Source organism: Ranitomeya variabilis, chromosome 2, assembly GCF_051348905.1.
Source record: "Ranitomeya variabilis isolate aRanVar5 chromosome 2, aRanVar5.hap1, whole genome shotgun sequence".
Lineage (NCBI taxonomy): Eukaryota > Metazoa > Chordata > Amphibia > Anura > Dendrobatidae > Ranitomeya > Ranitomeya variabilis.
The window spans coordinates 921,508,686-921,526,379 of record NC_135233.1 but is presented as its reverse complement, the minus strand read 5'-3'; the positions used below and the strand labels follow the sequence as shown (position 1 = coordinate 921,526,379).

The window sequence follows — 17,694 nt, the reverse complement described above, 5'->3', positions numbered from 1 at the left end:
CTGTCAGACACCACCATTACTAAGGCTACTTTCACATTAGCGTCGTGCACTGCACTTCGCAATGCGACGTTGCGGCGCACCGACGCATAATGTGGAAGCGCTGCACAACAGGGGCAGCGGATGCTGTTTTTCAACGCATCCGCTGCCCCATTGTGATGTGCGGGGAGTCGGGGGCGGAGTTCCAGCCGCGCATGCGCGGTCGGAAATGCTGCAGACGACGCACCAAAAAACGTTACATGCAACGTTTTTTGGTGGCGACGGTCTGACGCAACACGATGCAACCGTCGCACGAGTCTATGGAGAAAAAACGCATCCTGCAAGCACTTTTTTTTTCTGCAAAAGGATGCATAGCGACGTGCAGTGCACGACGCTAGTGTGAAAGAGGCCTAATTCAGTAGTAAAAAGAAATAGACAAAGGCACAAAAAATTTTTATTTGAAAATAATCTCCCTCACAGTTTCCCTCATTTACTAATTTGTTAAAGAAAAATAAAAAAAAACTCCCACCCGGACCACTGTAGTCCATGGAGTCCCACAAAAAATCTATGGAGCCTCATTCTGATAACGAAGCTCCATAGGCTTATCAGGAAGCACTGCCAGGTCTCATACTGCACTCCGCAAGACCCAGCAGCTGTGATGGGTGGCGATATCAGTAAGGTTACTGCCGTTCACAGCCAGTGGTCACAAAGAGGGCAGCATGAGAGCCAGAATGATGAGTGGTGATACTCATCATTTCAGCTCTCGTGCTATGCAGCGTGAGACCCAGTGTTTGTGGACTGTGATAATCTTACTGATGCCATGGCTTGTCCCAGCTGCCGGGTCTATCTGAGTGCAGCATGAGACAAAGCAGTGGATGCTGCTCCAGTCTATGGAGCTTAGTTCTCTGAAAGGGGCTCCATACATTGGATGAAGGACATGAGGATCATTGTTGGACCATCATGTGGGCTACGGCAGATTGGAATTTTTTTGTTTGTTTTTTTTATAAATAATTTGGTGAAAGGGGAATTTGCTGGGCAGTGATTCTACACAGACACACAAGCAGGAATGAAATGGACACGCCTGTGGGAAAACATTTCTCTGGAACTGGACATTGTATGACAGACTTAATAGTCTTAACACAGAAGGTCATTTTAAGAATGACAGAAAAAGAAATAAATTGGGAATTCAACTGATAAAGCTGTTCAATTCTTTGACACTAGGACTCAATTTAACACCTTGATTTATGACTCACTACATGGATACAATTCACACCTCCACCAGATGGACTCCAGATAGCTAAGAATATTCCCACCGCCTCTCCATTTGTAGCAAAATGCCTAACTTTATTTCCTTGGCTTATCTTTAGGAGGCATCACACCTCTCACCTCATGAGCAAATGTCCTACTGTAGTATCCCTTAAAGGTCGTGCTTTTTTCTTATTAATCTATTTGTCGTCTTGCCTGAAGAAGGAGCCACTATGCTCTGAAAGCTTGCAAACATATTATTTTCTGGTTAACCAATAAAGGTATCACTCCGAGAATAGTTTTGTCATAATTGGGCTGAAAAGTATTCACATCGATTTTTCTGGCGAGCACAATACCACAATATGATTTGTTATTGTACATCAAATTTTGAAGATTAAATTTTGTCCCAAAATGAATCTAATTATTGCATTAGCTTGTCAATGCCTCAACTCACTAGATTCACTCCAAAATTTTCTAGGTCTTAGTGCCCGAATTTATGAAATTTAAGCAATCTTTAAATGACATAGAACACTATTGTACTTTAAACATTTGAAGGATATAAAGCAGGTGCCGTAAATATCTGACTAGAAATCTAAAACATGACACTATCATTTTAACAAAAATGTGTGGAAAAGGAAATAATGACTTGTGCAGTTCTCTAGGCTTTATGCCCCCAGCAAGAACAGTTCAGGCATCAATGGACATGCAGAAAATGTTCCCTTATGTGATTTTCCTCGCACAACTGTTTACGTAGTACAACTGTTATTTGTGATTATGTGCGTATTTATAGCATGTGATGTGTGGATTCTAATGTGCCATCATGCAGTTGATTATGAGCAGAAGTGACAATGTTTACAGGATCTAAAATGCACTGTAAATGCAATTAGGGGTGACATGTTTCCCCCGTAGCTCTTTCTGCATAGAACACAACACTTGGTGCGTTTACATTTATATTTCTAATATTCAGTATAATAATTATTATTAGTGGTGTCTACGCTAAATATTACACTAATTGTAAGTAATTATTATTATTAAGATTTAGGTAACTGTTATTTTAAAGAACGTGCATTTGAAAATGTCATATACTATATTATTTCCATGCTATGTTATTAATGATGTTAATAACTCACTCTATGCTTATTGTATTTTACTCCGCGTATTATGTCAAAAAGCTTTATTTCATTCTATAGTTTCACAAACCTCCCAGATGCAGCCAAGGTCGATACATTTGGATTCACTAGCATCAAGTCCAGGGTGGCAATCAAACCTCTCCGATTCAGGAGTCTCTGCAGAACCCAGTTGATTCCATTCTACAGTGAAAGATTCTCCAAGTCTTAGCTGTAGACCTGTTATATGCAGAACCTAAAACAAAACACAAAACCTAATTCAAGTGAAAAGTTAGGTCAAGACTAGAGCTGATTAGATTGATTCACTGTGAAAAAAATGAAAGTAAAATTTCCTACACTTTGTAGGTCCCTGTGAATTTGAACAGCTTTCAGTTCGATTCATGTGGATCTGCCCCTCCCCCAAAAATGGACAGCACTATTTCACACATTGCCAAAGAGACACAGATAAGCTAATGATGACAGGCATGACCAGGTAAGTTTCCCCACAATGCCTTGCAGCTATAACCTCAAATGGTCTAATGCAGCCAATCAAGCAGGATTATAACAACCAGTATAAAAATAGACGCCAGCATAGTGCTAGAGGTCAGAGCACACATTTCTTTTACCAGAGAGACCGAAAATATCACTACTGTTGATGAATGCTGCAGTACAAAATTTTGGTTTTTCACTCCTCTCTCGCTCTCTCTTTCTATCTCTTTTCTCTCCTTTTCTTTCCTCTCTCTTCTTTCTTTCTCTCACTGTACTTTCTCTTCTATATCAACTCTCTATCCTTTCTCTCAATCTATGTACTCTCTCTTTTCTCTGTCTCTTCTCTCTCTTTGCGCTCTCTCTTCACTCTTTCCCTTCTCTCTCTTTCACTTTAATTTTCTCTCTTTTCTCTTTCATTTCTCTCCTCTCTTTATATCTCTATACTTTCTCTTCTCTCTCTTTACTCTCTAGTTTTTCTTTCTCTCTTCTGTATTCTTTATTTTTGCTCACTCTTCTCTCTCTCTTTCCCCTTTGTCTCCTCCTGTCCAAATTACAAGGTATTCTGGCTTTCTGTTTGATGTTACTACAGGCATCTGTTGGTGGTTGTAGTGGGTTATAAAGACCCTCTAACAGTACGTGTACATAAAATCAGAAAACTGTAGACAGATTTGATTTCATGAATATTTTCCCTCAAGACCAGCACAAAATAGTATAGTATTCAACTCCATGACTTTTCTTGAGTAACGTTGAAACATAGCAGATTTAGTAATGAATTTTGACAAAGATCAACAGTTTGAGTTTAATGTATTTGAAGGCCAATAGCTTTAAGACAGTCAAGATGAAACATATTTATCTGAAAGACATATTGAGACTAGATTATCTCTATATAGCTTGCACAGCCCCATAGCAGAGAGCTGTGCAACCTTCATGCACTGCTCAGATCATTGCATAATGAGAATGATAATTTGCTACATAAATGTATTATTAGTATTATTATTATTATTATTATTATTATTATAAAAATTTGTAATATTTGCTCGTAGATAGTATTAATGTAGCAAATAATATCATATGACTTAGAAAGCAAAAATAAAAATTTGAAGATAATATGAACCTACCTTGTTGACAAATGTGAAAGAATGAGTACCACTTTGTTCGACGCCATCCTTTTTAACCGTAACAAGTGTAGTTCCCCGGGGAAGTCCATAAATTTTAATTTCTTCAAATTTAAGGTCATTGGGGTCAGCATATCCTGCTCTTGTTGCATCCATAGTTAAAATGTTCTGTTGTATAATCAAAAGACAATAAAATAAATGAGATATTTCTTACATAATCTTCAATTGTCAGCATATTAAAAATTGTAAACTATAATTGTCAAGCATTATACATATCTAATGTAATTAAATAAAGGGGTAAACCGTCAGTTTATGTATATATATATATATATATATATATATATATATATATATATATATATATATATATATATATATATATATTTATACTTATATATTTAAAAAAATAAAACATTGGCATGACCCTTAAAAAACAACACATTTTTAGATAGCTACAGGTTATTACCCTACCAATCACCCAGCATTCCTCTCATGATCAAGTTTTTTTTATTTTAAGTTCAACAAATAAAAGACATAATAAAGATATACAGAGAAACGAGGACACAAGATAAGGACAAACAATCTGAAAAATCAGCAGATGGCCTAGGAGAGGCCTCACCCCAAGGCAAAAAGTTGCCCAATTACCTTGGAACTTATTTATTAAATGGACAGGCCAGGAAAATGTCCCAGTTAAATTATTTATTTGCATTTGAGGTGTTTTCTTCAGGGGAATTTGCAATCAGCAGTTCCATATACTGGGTCAAAGCCTCTCCCGAGAATGATTCCTCCATGGAAGGGCCAGTCTGAGACTTCCAATGACGCGGGATTGTCACTTTTTCTGATAGAAGCAAGTGTCGCAATAGTGATCCCCTGAGGCTAGTACCCAACATATGGAACATGAGCAAAAGGACAGCTTCTAGATTTTTGGGAACTGACACTCCAGTCACTTCCAGGATCACCCCGAACACTCCCTCCAAAAATGGAGCCAGAACAGGGCAAGACTATCAAATATGGTCCATTGTGCCCTCATGGACACCACAGCACAAGCACAAATTGGAAGTACTAGGAAAACACTTATGCAGAACAACAATAACCCAATACCACCTAGAAACAATGTTATAGCTTGTCTCCTGGGATTTGGTTGCGATGACAGATTTATGGGAGAGATGAAAACATCTCCTCCACTGCTCAACTGGAATTTTTAGCTGTAGTTCAGTTTTCCAGGCTCTGCAGAACTGGAGGAGAAAATTTAAATTGGAAGAAGACGACAGTCCTTCCAGAAGCGATACCGCTTGGTCCTGTTTTGAGGGGGAGATGCATCACTTTTTAAAAGAGGATAGAGGATGGGCCAGATCCAGACTCCCAGAGAGAGTTGCGAAAAATGTTTGAGTTGGGTGTACTCAAAGTATTGGTGCATTGTGGAAGTCCCACCTCTGGAAGAGAAATAAGAGTTCCTTGTGGGGAAATTTGGTATAAGCGGAGGGTTTTTTCCTGAGAACCTTTTAGAAGTGTAGAGGAGGAAATGTCTGGTGGGAAGGTTGGATTACCAGTTATAGGGGACAGAGGGCCCTGAGGGGCAACAAAAGTATCCCCAGTTATGATTGAATATATGGATTTAAGAGAGCTACTCACACTGAATGACAATGGGACCTCTTTATTTTAAAAAATAAGAGGCCAAATCCATGACAATGATGGAATGGAGAATGGGTATGTCTTGGGTGATTGCAGCCCTGAGCTTAGAGGTTGAACAATGGATCATATCGAGGACTCGAGAGTGGGCAGAAGCAAGTAGTATCCATGATAACCCAGCAATGAAATTGTCTGGGAAGGACTGTCATTTTTATAATATTGATCTTTCCAAACCAAGAGAATTCATTGAGATTTCATAGGGTGAGGTCCCTATCTGGCTTAGTTAGGAAGGTCTGAAAGTTCAAGGCGAATAACGTGTAGTCAGAGGGGATCCTATACCTAGACAGTTAATGGATTTATCGGAGGGCCATTTGAAGAGGAAATTATCTTTCAGTTTAATGATAATCTGAGGCATAGAGAAATGTTTAAAGCTTCGGCTTTATCCACATTTATTTTAAAATTAGATCATTTACCAAATGTATCCAATTCTAACATTAGTGAGGGGAGAGATATATGTGTGTAAGAAAGGTCATGATCAGGTTTTGCTGCATCCTATTTCCTCTGTACACACATGCGATTGCTTCAGTGTTCACATACCTACTCACAGGTTCAGACTGGCCCACTGAGACACCGGTGAAATGCCCGGTGGGCCCCAGAGAGAAGGAAGAAGAAAAGAAAAAAATAGGGACGTGCATGCAGTCCTGACCCACCGCCATGACCAGAGCCCACGGCACCACCCGGCAAACAAAGGTAAGTGCTGGGGCCCTGGGCGAATGGGGGTGGGACACACGCTATAGTGTCTGTGAGTTGGGGTAGCCCGGTGCCACCCAGCGCTGGCACGGGCCCCCTTTAATACTCACCTCTCCTCATTCCCGGCAGCTGCAATGTCTTCAGTGCCCTCTGACTTTGCTATGTCTGAGGGCAGAGTGAACTATGACGTCATCACTGTATATTCAGTATCTCTGTCCTGAGCATTGCAGAGTCAGTGGAGATGCTGAGTACACCGGACCTGCAGCAGGAGGTTGACGATTTGAGTATTTGATTTTTTTATGTATGCAGTATTAAATGTGGCCCATGATGTGTTGTATGGAGGTGCATGGGGCCCATAGACCTGCATGGAGGAGCATGGGGCACATAATATTGTATGGAGGAGCATTACATGGAGCCCATGGTATACTGCATGGAGGAGCATTACTTGGGGCCCATGGTATACTGCATGGAGGAGCATTACAAGGGGCCCATAATACTGTATGAAAGATCATTACATGGGGCCCATAATACTGTATGAAGGAGCATTAAAAGGGGCCCATGGCATACTGCATGGAGAAGCGTTACATGGGGCCCATAGTATACTGCATGGAGGAGCATTACATGGGGCCCATAATACTGTATGGAGGAGCATTACATGGGGCCCATAATACCATATGGAGGACCAATACATGGGGCCCACAATGTGCTGTATGGAGGAGCATTACATGAGGCCCATGAAGTGCTATATGGAGGAGAATTACATGGGGCCCGTGATGTGCTGTACGGAAGAGCATTACATTGGGCCCATGATACACTTTATGGAGGAGCATTACGTGAGGCCCGTGATGTGCTGTATGGAGGAGCAATACATGGGGCCCGCGATGTGCTGTATGGAGGAGCATTACATGGGGATCATGTTGTGCTGTATGGAGGAGCATTATACTGTATGCGGTCCGTGATATCCTGAATGGAGGAGCATTTATGCGGCCCATGAAGTACTGTATGGAGGAGCATTATATGTGGCCCATGATATATGAATAAGCATTATATGAAGGACTATGTGGTTGCACATAATACTGTATGGTGGACTATGTGGTTGCCCATAATACTGTATGGCAGACAATGTGGTTGCCCATAACACTGTATGGTGGAGTATGTGGTTGCTCATAATACTGTATGGAGGACTATGAGGTGCCCATAATACTGTATGTTGGACTATTAGGTGCCCACATATTGTACTATACCTGTGTTTTTTATATATCTGCATCAGGAATCATGGCATATGTTAAAGGAGCCCACCTGATAATCTTTCGTCCGAGGTCCAAGAAAACCTGGAGCTGCTCATCAAGATGAAATGCCAGAAGCAGCTGTGACAGGGCGCTCTGCTCTAATACAGGGCATGCATTGACATCACATAGCAGTTACGTTAAATAACTCCTGCAGCCTTTGTTAGGCCTGCGGCCATTCAATGTTACTTCTATGTGATGTCAGCGCGTGACCTGTCACAGAGCAGAGCACCCTGTCACAGTTGCAGTTGGCAGCCATTTTAAAAACCACGAAGAATATGAAGACACAAGAGGACACTCATTGAGTCCATGCCTCAGAGACTGCAAGCTGTTATAAAAGCCAGAGTTGGTGCAACAAAATACTAGTGATGTTTTGAAGTGTTTTTTGTTTGTTTGTTTTTCATGATTCCATAATTTTTTCCTTAGAATTGAGTGATTCCATAATTTTTCCCATATGCTTGGTTAAAAAAATTAACCATTACTGACTACCACATTTTTTGTTCTTCATTTCTTTTAGTGTTTCTTAAAGCCAGAAAGTTGCCATTTGAAATGTCTTTAGTTTTGTGCCATGTCTGTGATCTGCTTTTTTTTCTACAAAATTAAACAACTGAATGAACATCCTCCAAGGCCATTGATTCCATAATTTTTGCCAGGGGTTGTATTATTGGTTTATGGTGGCAAGAAGGGATATATGTACTGTAGGGAACAATCAAGGGACATTATTACTGCTGTAATTTAATTTACTTTTGAGGTTACTGTCTTCCAAGGGGGAAAACAAAAGGGGGTCCTGCTACTGTGCAGGGCAACACTATGTCTTTTTTTCTTCATCTGACATAATGTAGAAGTTGGGGAAAATAGTGGGGAATGTGCTCTGGAAGTGATCAGCTATAGATAGCTGTGTTATTTTCTGCAGAGACGAGTTGAGGCTGGAAGAAGTAATGGTGGTCTGCACTGCATGAAGATGAAATACTTTGACTGGAGATGCCACCGGTGAGTCAGTATTACTTGTACACTCACACTATATACTGTATACTGTGTACAGAGCTCCTCTGTCTAATGTTACTGGTGATCACTGTATTATCTTGTACACTGAAACTATATACAGAGCTCCTGTGTATAATTTCACTAGTGATCACTGCGTTACCTGTACACTGACATTATACACTGACAATATATACAGAGCTCCTGTGAATAATGTCATTGGTGATCACTGTATTATCCCTACTCTAAACACTATAAACAGAGCTCTTGTGTATAATATCACTAGTGATTGCTGCATTACCTGTACACTGAAACTATGTACAGAACTCCTGTGTATAATGTCACCTGTGGTAATATTAGTGTTATTAGTATTGTGGTTTTTATTAATGATCGGTATTGTAGTACTCTCACTATATGGTGGTAATATGTGATCTGGTCATGATTTGGTGGTATTTCTCTAGTATGTGGTAGTATTTGGCACTGTGGTCTGGTCATGATGTGACTGCAATAATCCCCTGTATGCAGTATTATTCGGTCACTATGTGGTGGTATTTTGTGGTCTGGTCATGGTGGGGCAGTATTTGTCTCCTGTATGTGGTATTATTTGGTCACTATGTGGTCTGGTCATAGTGTGGCAATATTTGTCCCCTGTATGTGATATTATTCGATCACTATGTGGTGGTAATATGTGGTCTGGCCATGTGTGGCAGTATTTGTCCCCTGTATGTGATGATATTTGGTCATTATGTGGTGGTAATATGTGGTCTGGTCATGGTGTGGCAGTATTTGTTCCTTTTGTATGTAGTGTTATTAGTCTTGGTATAGTGGATTGTGTTGTGTATGGAGGTCAATTGTTCTAGCTGATATCAATAAGGAGAAGATTTTTTATTTCCAATAGAGATTAAATACTTGGACGTTTAACCCCTCCCTGTCCTGTGACTATTACACAGTAGCAAATATGCACTTATGGTGGTTCTACGGTGAAAACAAGTAATCACTTATCCTAAAGTTATGTTCACACATTCAGTGTTTGGTCAGTATTTTGTCTAACCTACCTAACCTGTGGATAGCCCCTTCAATGCAAACTACCGTAATTGTGTATACCAGTTATGGGGGCACACATTAGATGTGCAGCAGCCGCCTGTATTTTACTGTCGACGCTCCACTATATCAGGGATAACGGCTAAGTTATTTGCATATAGCTGTAGGGTGGGCCCCTAGGGTCATTTCCCCCTTTGGGCCCCAGACACCCCAGTCTGACCCTGCCTACTCCCACCAAAAAGGGATAATTATATTTAACTGTGTTTCAATACAATAGGAGCGTTGGGGCACCATTTGGTGAGTATACTGTATTTTGTATTTTTAGATACTAATGGGTTATTTATGAAGCAGTGAAGTGGTGGACAGCACCCTTAAGTCTCCCTTAATTATAATGTCAATTAAAAAACATAATACTTTATGTTTTTATTAAAATCCACACTGTAAAATGTGTCTTTCATTCATCTTTTCCTGTGCAATACACATAGATCTCTGAGCATACATGGCATGTTATTTTTTCACAATGTTATGAAAGATACTTACATTGGAAACAGAGAAATGATATAAAATATATTTTTCCAATTGTATGGTTTCTAAAACAAAAAAAAAAAAATAAGAATAAAAATTAGTCAGAAATATTACAGTTCAATGATTGCACAAAAGTAATAGTAATGGCACAATATCATAATACGATGAGTATTTGGGGAATTTTTGATGTTGTGGATTGTTTCATATTATTCATTGCGTTTTTTAGTGCATTAACGTTATATATATTTTTATTTTGATCATTACTCTGCATTCTGGTGTGTTATGTTTCAATAAAGCTAGTTTATAATGATGCGTGAGTGTGCTCATTACTTGAGTTTTCCCAAGCATGATCGGGTGTTTTCCGAGTATTTGGGCGTGCTCGAAAATTTAGTTTGTGTCGCCACAGCTGCATGAATTGCAGATGCTAGACAGCCTGAATACATGTGGGGATTTCCTAACAAACAGGCAATCCCTGAATGTGTTCTGGTTGTCAAGCAGACGTAAATCATGCAGCTGAAGCGACACAAACTAAATTTAAGAGCACGTCCAAATACTCAAGAACACCCGAGCATGCTTGGGAAAACTCGAGCAATGAGCACACTCGCTCATCGCTACTAGTTTACTTTTAATACTTCCTGGTATTTGGCTTTGACAACACTTCATTGATGTGTAGATGACAGGTAGATGACTTGTTTTTTACCTCCAGATTTTTTACATCTAATACAACTTAATGGGTAAAATCTGCATATAAAACTCTGCATACCCACAAGACATGTTGTAGGGAAAAAAAAGAACAGAAGATGTGAGATTTCTATCAGTCCTATGCACTTTGCAAGAACTAAGACGCTTCATTTTTTTTTACATCATCAAAAACTCACCAAAAACTGATCATGGAAACTTAACCAAAGGCAATGAACTACAGAGCTTTCTCCAATGCCTGACATTACTCTTGTCATGCCCCTGTACATGAAGGTAGCTGTCAATGTTACTAAATTTCTTAATTTCACACTTGGAAATACATGTATATTAACATTTGCTAAACAGGCTATACTAATTTCAAGACTATAGCAAAGGCAAATTGAAGAACGAAGTTTCACAGGGTTTTCTTTTCTTACAGTATTTACTGGCAGAAAAATCTGACACTAAAAAATTATGAATATACTATTTAAGTGATCCTTATAAAACACTTTTTGACAAATTTTTGATACTTTTGCTGTGGCATTGCTTCAATGGGCAAATTTGTCTTACTAAGCTGAAAAGATCATGCAGAAAAATTGAATGTTATATACTTCAATTATATTTTAGAAAAGATTTCCTATTTTTGTTGATTTTGGCAGAAAAAAAACCGTTCCAAAATCCACGGTGGAAAATTTTTGGTTAGAGTTTGTGAGCACAACAACTTTTTCTGGTAGATCCACCCAAAAACGTGTCCCAAAAAAGTGTTCAGAAAGAATGAACAATATACATTTCCATGTGCAAAAGCCTCCTTGTCAGATGTTCAGTATCTTGAGCGTCAGATTTCAGAAGATACTAATCAGTCAAAAGAAGTGAGCTGACCATTCTTCAGGCGCCTCCCGCTCTGAAGATGCTTTATATTTTGCAATACAAGTCCACATGATGGCTCAAAAGACATCCGGGGTTCTTTTTTAAAGTTTTCTCAGGACTTTCTCATCAGAAACTGATAACAATTTCTTCATTGTTAAATGGAGAAAAAAATGACCAAAAAATTCAAGTAGAAAAGACAAACCTCAGCTGTCAAAAATAGAATGGGAGGCGCTCATGAAACAGCCAAAAAGACGCAAGAAAACATAGCCCAGGCCAAAAACTGCTAACATGTCCTGAAGTGACTCCTTTTTGAAATACATGGCAGTTTTGACCAGGTTTAAAAGATGTCATGGGCATATACACTTGCTGTACATTGCTTACTTTAAGTGTCAGCCATGCTTTCAGACTACCTTCATAAAATTCCTGATGCATAACAATAAACTAAACTCAGTTATATTTTGCTATTCACTGTTATTGGATTGACCTTTTTGACTGCTATAAATATCATATAGTTTGCAATGTTCAAGTACAGCTCCTTAGCGGAATGTTAATGAGAATCTTGTGAGCTTCCTCCCTGTGAACGTGCCACCACCAAGCAATGTGGGTTATCATTTAAGAAAATCAATTTAATTATTCTGCTCTGCAGTGTGAAAAGAGCAATGCTGCCTACATACATAAATAGGATTATCCTCACAGACTCGAGAAAGCTAAGACCATTTGCAAATAATTTATGATTGTTTAAGTTATTGCTAGAAAATTTGCTGTTTGAACAGTTTGTATGTGGATGTCATTTTTAACTACGTACTTAAGCCACAATAACAGAGCGTTACACAAATTATGATTTTTATTAGCCTACTGCTCTTAAACATTATTCTTACAATTCTTATTTAAAACTAATGTGAAAGTATTTTTTACGGACTGCAGACTACTGTACTAAACACACTCCTACTTAATGGGATTGGTGTATAAGCTTTCCGAAGCATCCAATGTTCTTCACTCCAATGGGGATCAGTAAAAAAAGAAAAAAGGAAAAAATAAGACTACATTTAAAGGTGTTGTCCATTAGGAAAAGGAACCATCTCATTTCTTGCATCGGGACTATATTTGGCCTTGCAGCCTTTGGACAGAAGTACCATTGTTTCTAGTCCCTTTTTTTAATTCTGCACAGCCACTTAAGTCTTATTCACACTCCAATGTTTAAACACATATGTGAAAAAATGGTACCAGTCACATCAGTGTTGTGCATCAGTGTGTCATCCAAGTGTCCATTTTTACCATCAGTGTGTCATCAGTGTTTTTCACGGATGGAGAAAAATTGAACCATTCACATCAATGTTGTGTATCAGTGTGTCATCCATGTGTCTAATTTTGACCATCAGTGTAACATGCGTGTGTCCATTTTTACCATCAATGTGTCATCTGTGTGTCAATTTTAACTATCAGTGTGTCATCCATGTGTCTATTTTTACCATTAGTGTGCCATCCGTGTGTCCATTTTTACCATCAGTGTGTCATCAGTGTTTTTCACAGATGAAAAAAAAATGTACCAGTCACATTAGTGTTGTGCATCAGTGTCATCCGTGTGTCCATTTTTACCATAAATGTGTCATCCGTGTGTCCATTTTTACCATCGGTGTGTCATCTATGTGCCTATTTTTACCATCAGTGTGTTATTCGTGTGTCCATTTTTACCATCAGTGTGTCATCTATGTGTCTATCTTTACCATTATTGTGTCATCCGTGTTTTTCACGGATGGAAAAAAATGTATTAGTCACATCAGTGTTAGGCCGGCGTCACACTCGGCGTAAGACAATACGGTCCGTTTTTTACGGCCGTAATACGGCCGTAATACAGAGAAATGTTCCCAAAATAGTGATCCGTAGGCAGGGTGTGTCAGCGTATTTTGCGCATGGCATCCTCCGTATGTAATCCGTATGGCATCCGTACTGCGATATTTTCTCGCAGGCTTGCAAAACCGACATCTAATGGATTTACTGTATGTGCTCAAATGTTCGGTAAAACATATATACAGTATATATATATATATATATATATATATATATATGTCATTAAGACACATATATATATATATATATATATATATTCTGTATTTAGATTTAATTCAGCGCGATATCTGTGAAAAGCCGGTAATTCAATTGCCGGCTTTTCATTTCTCCTTCACAAACCCGACAGGATATGAGACATGGTTTACATACAGTAAACCATCTCATATCCCTTATTTTTTTGCATATTCCACACTACTAATGTTAGTAGTGTGTATGTGCAAAATCTGGGCGCTGTAGCTGCTAAAATAAAGGGTTAAATGACGGAAACAATTGGCGTGGGCTCCCGCGCAATTTTCTCCGCCAGAGCGGTAAAGCCAGTGACTGAGGGCAGATATTAATAGCCTAGAGAGGGTCCATGGTTATTGGCCCCCCCGTGGCTACAAACATCTGCCCCCAGCCACCCCAGAAAAGGCACATCTGGAAGATGAGCCTATTCTGGCACTTGGCCACTCTCTTCCCACTCCCGTGTAGCGGTGGGATATGGGGTAATGAAGGGTTAATGCCACCTTACTATTGTAAGGTGACATCAAGCCAGATTAATAATGGAGAGGCGTCAATTATGTCACCTATCCATTATTAATCCAATTGTAGGAAAGGGTTAAAAAACACAGACACGTTATTAAAAATTATTTTAATGAAATAAACAAACAGGTTGTTTTAGTATTTTATTGCTCTCTCAATCCATCCGGAACACCCTCGCTTGGCAAAATAATAAACCAACAATATACATACCTTTGGATGAACTCTCAGGTCCCACGAAGTAAATCCATCTTAAGGGGTTAAATCATTTTACAGGCAGGAGCTGCGCTAATGCACTCGCTCGTGTCTGTAATCCCCGGGTGCTGAAAGGAAATCAGGGTGATCTGTACTTACATTGAGTTGCGGTGAGGCGCCCTCTGGTGGATGAAATCATATGAACTCGAGCGTGGGAACTTTTCCAAGGCTCCAGTTCATGAGAACATCCACCAGAGGGCGCCTCACCGCAACTCAATGTAAGTACAGATCACTCTGATTTCCTTTCATCACCCGGGGTTTTTACAACCACGAGCGAGTGCTTTAGCGCAGCTCCTGGCTGTAAAATGATTTAACCCCTTCAGATGGATTTACTTCGTGGGACCTGACAGTTCATCCGAAGGTATGTATATTGTTGGTTTATTATTTTGCCAAGCGAGGGTGTTCCGGATGGATTGAGAGAGCAATAAAATACTAAAACAACCTGTTTATTTCATTAAAATTCTTTTTAATAACGTGTGTGTGTGTTTTAACCCTTTCAGACAATTGGATTAATAATGGATAGGTGTCATAATTGACGCCTCTCCATTATTAATCTGGCTTAATGTCACCTTACAATAGCAAGGTGACATTAACCCTTCATTACCCCATATCCCACCGCTACATGGGAGTGGGAAGAGAGTGGCCAAGTGCCAGAATTGGCGCATCTTCCAGATGTGCCTTTTCTGGGGTGGCTGGGGGCAGATGTTTTTAGCCACGGGGGGGCCAATAACCATGGACCCTCTCCTGGCTATTAATATCTGCCCTCAGTCACTGGCTTTACCACTCTGGCGGAGAAAATTGCGCGGGAGCCCACGCCAATTTTTTCCGCCATTTAACCCTTTATTTTAGCAGCTACAGCGCCCACATTTTGCACATACACACTACTAACATTAGTAGTGTAGAATATGCAAAAAAAAAGGGGATATGAGATGGTTTACTGTATGTAAACCATGTCTCATATCATGTCGGGTTGGGGAAGGAGAAATGAAAAGCCGGCAATTGAATTACCGGCTTGTCACTAACACCGCTGCGTATTTCTCGCAAGTCACACTGCTGGTCCGTGTGGAATCCGTATTTTTCTCGCCCCCATAGACTTTCATTGGCGTATTATTTGCGCAATAAGCTGACAAACGCAGCATGCTGCGATTTTGTACGGCCGTAAAAAGCCGTATAATACGTCGCCGTAATATACGGCTGATAGGAGCAGCCCCATTGAGAATAATTGTGCCGTTTGTTTGGCGAGTTTTACGGACGTATTTTCTGCGCTCTTACGTCCGTAAAACTCGCTAGTGTGACGCCGGCCTTATACACATGCACAGCACACGGATGGTACAGAGTTGAACGCACATTTCCGAGTTATAAGGAAAAGTGCTCTTAAGTTGGTTCACAATGAATATATCATGTCTGCTTATAGAGGATATCTGAGAGACCTTTTTACCCGACAGACATACATTTTAAATCATGTTTTCCACAGAGAATAATTTAACTTGATTGATAAATGGTGTATGCACCTACCTCTAGAATCTAGATCATCCCAGAAGAACTCTCCATTGGCCTTCTGGTCATCATCCAATGCAACTATTAGGCCTAGAGGTTTTTTACGACTGAATCAAAAGGAGAAGATTAAGTTATGTACAGAATTTGCACATTCGACACAGTGAATGCTTTTGATTATAGCTGAATTATATTACAGACAGCTTTGATTTTGGCTCACAGGTCTGAGAAATTTGTTTATTTCCCATTTCTTGAACAGTTTCATTGCATTAAAATAAAGTCAAATACAAATATTCATTTTCCAGATGTACAGTCATGACCAAAAGTGTTGGCACCCTTAAAATTCTTTCAGAAAATGAAGTATTTCTCATAGGGGTAGCGTTTCTCCTTATGGAGAGTGAAATACCAGCTGGCTTGTCAAGGTAAGGAGGCTTATTCGCCATGCAATGCTCCTCTGGGAGTTCCTCTGGGACTTCCAACAGGTGGCGCTGTAGAGTTTATGTCCTCTTTTTCTCAGAAGAGGCAATTTGAGTATTTCTCATAGAAAATTATTGCAATTACACGTGTTTTGTTATACAAATGTCTATTTTCTTTGTGTGTATTGGAACAACACAAAAAACAGAGAAAAAAGGCAAATTGGACATAATTTTGCACAAAACTCCAAAAATGGACCTGACAAAATTGTTGACACCTTTCCAAAATTGTGGGTAAACAACTTTGTTTCAAACATGTGAGGCTTGTTCAAACTAACCTGTGGCAAGTAACGTGTGGGCAATATGAAAATCTCACCTGAAACCAGATGAATAGGGGAGAAATTGACTCAATCTTTGCATCGTGTGTCTGGGTGTGCCACACTAAGCATGGAGAATAGAAAGAGGAGAAGAGAACTGTCTGTGGACTTGAGAATCAAAATTGTTGAAAAATATCAACACTCTCAAGGTTTCCAGTCATCTGTTGATGTTTCTTTGTCCATACTGTGCAACATAATCAAGAAATGTACAACCTAGGGCACTGTCGCTAATCTTCCTAGACATAGAAAAATTGATGAAAGGTTGCAAAGCAGGATAGTCTGGATGGTGGATAAGCAGCCCCAATCAAGTCCCAAGTCCCAAAGAAATTCAAGCTGTCCTGCAGGCTCAGGGTGCATCATAGTTAATTTTCTGAAAATAATTCAAGAGTGTCAACACTTTCAGCCATGACTACCATTATTATATGAAGGAGTTTTGTAGAAAAACTCTCTTTTCTCACAGATCCATACAGAATACTTCAGAAAAATATTGGCATATTTCACTTCATACATGTTATGCTTTATTCACATTTGCATTGTTTTTCAGTATTTTCTTCTGTTATAGGAAGAGTAAGTAAAATACTAGTTTTGCTGGGATGCGCGGCACGTATCTGTGGCATCCAATGGTCATACAGCAGACAAAAGGAGTGCAGTAAGATAACTTGTTCATCATAATTTGGTGGATCAGCCATGGAGGCGCCTAAAGGAACCTTCAAAATAGAGGTGAACAGAGCCTAATATTGCAAAGGTATTTTTTGGAAGTATTGCTTATCAAGGAACATATCATCCTATATATTTTGCTTACATGAGGCTGCATTGCAGGACCGCAATATTCTTTCTATAGTAACATTTTGCATGAGGCTTAACAATAAATATGATTTTAA

At 39.4% G+C, this 17,694-nt stretch overlaps 1 protein-coding gene across 1 annotated transcript in view; it reads right to left on the bottom strand.

Moving 5' to 3' along the window:
- SI (sucrase-isomaltase) overlaps window positions 1–17,694 on the bottom strand; it is a 349,991-nt gene that overhangs the window by 181,383 nt on the left and 150,914 nt on the right. Inside the window, exons 22-25 of the mRNA XM_077290631.1 lie at window positions 16,045–16,133; window positions 10,159–10,208; window positions 3,935–4,099; window positions 2,422–2,583 (exon numbers count right to left, since the gene is read on the bottom strand). Coding sequence (XP_077146746.1) covers window positions 2,422–2,583; window positions 3,935–4,099; window positions 10,159–10,208; window positions 16,045–16,133 — 466 coding nt within the window. The remainder of the gene's footprint in view (window positions 1–2,421; window positions 2,584–3,934; window positions 4,100–10,158; window positions 10,209–16,044; window positions 16,134–17,694) is intronic.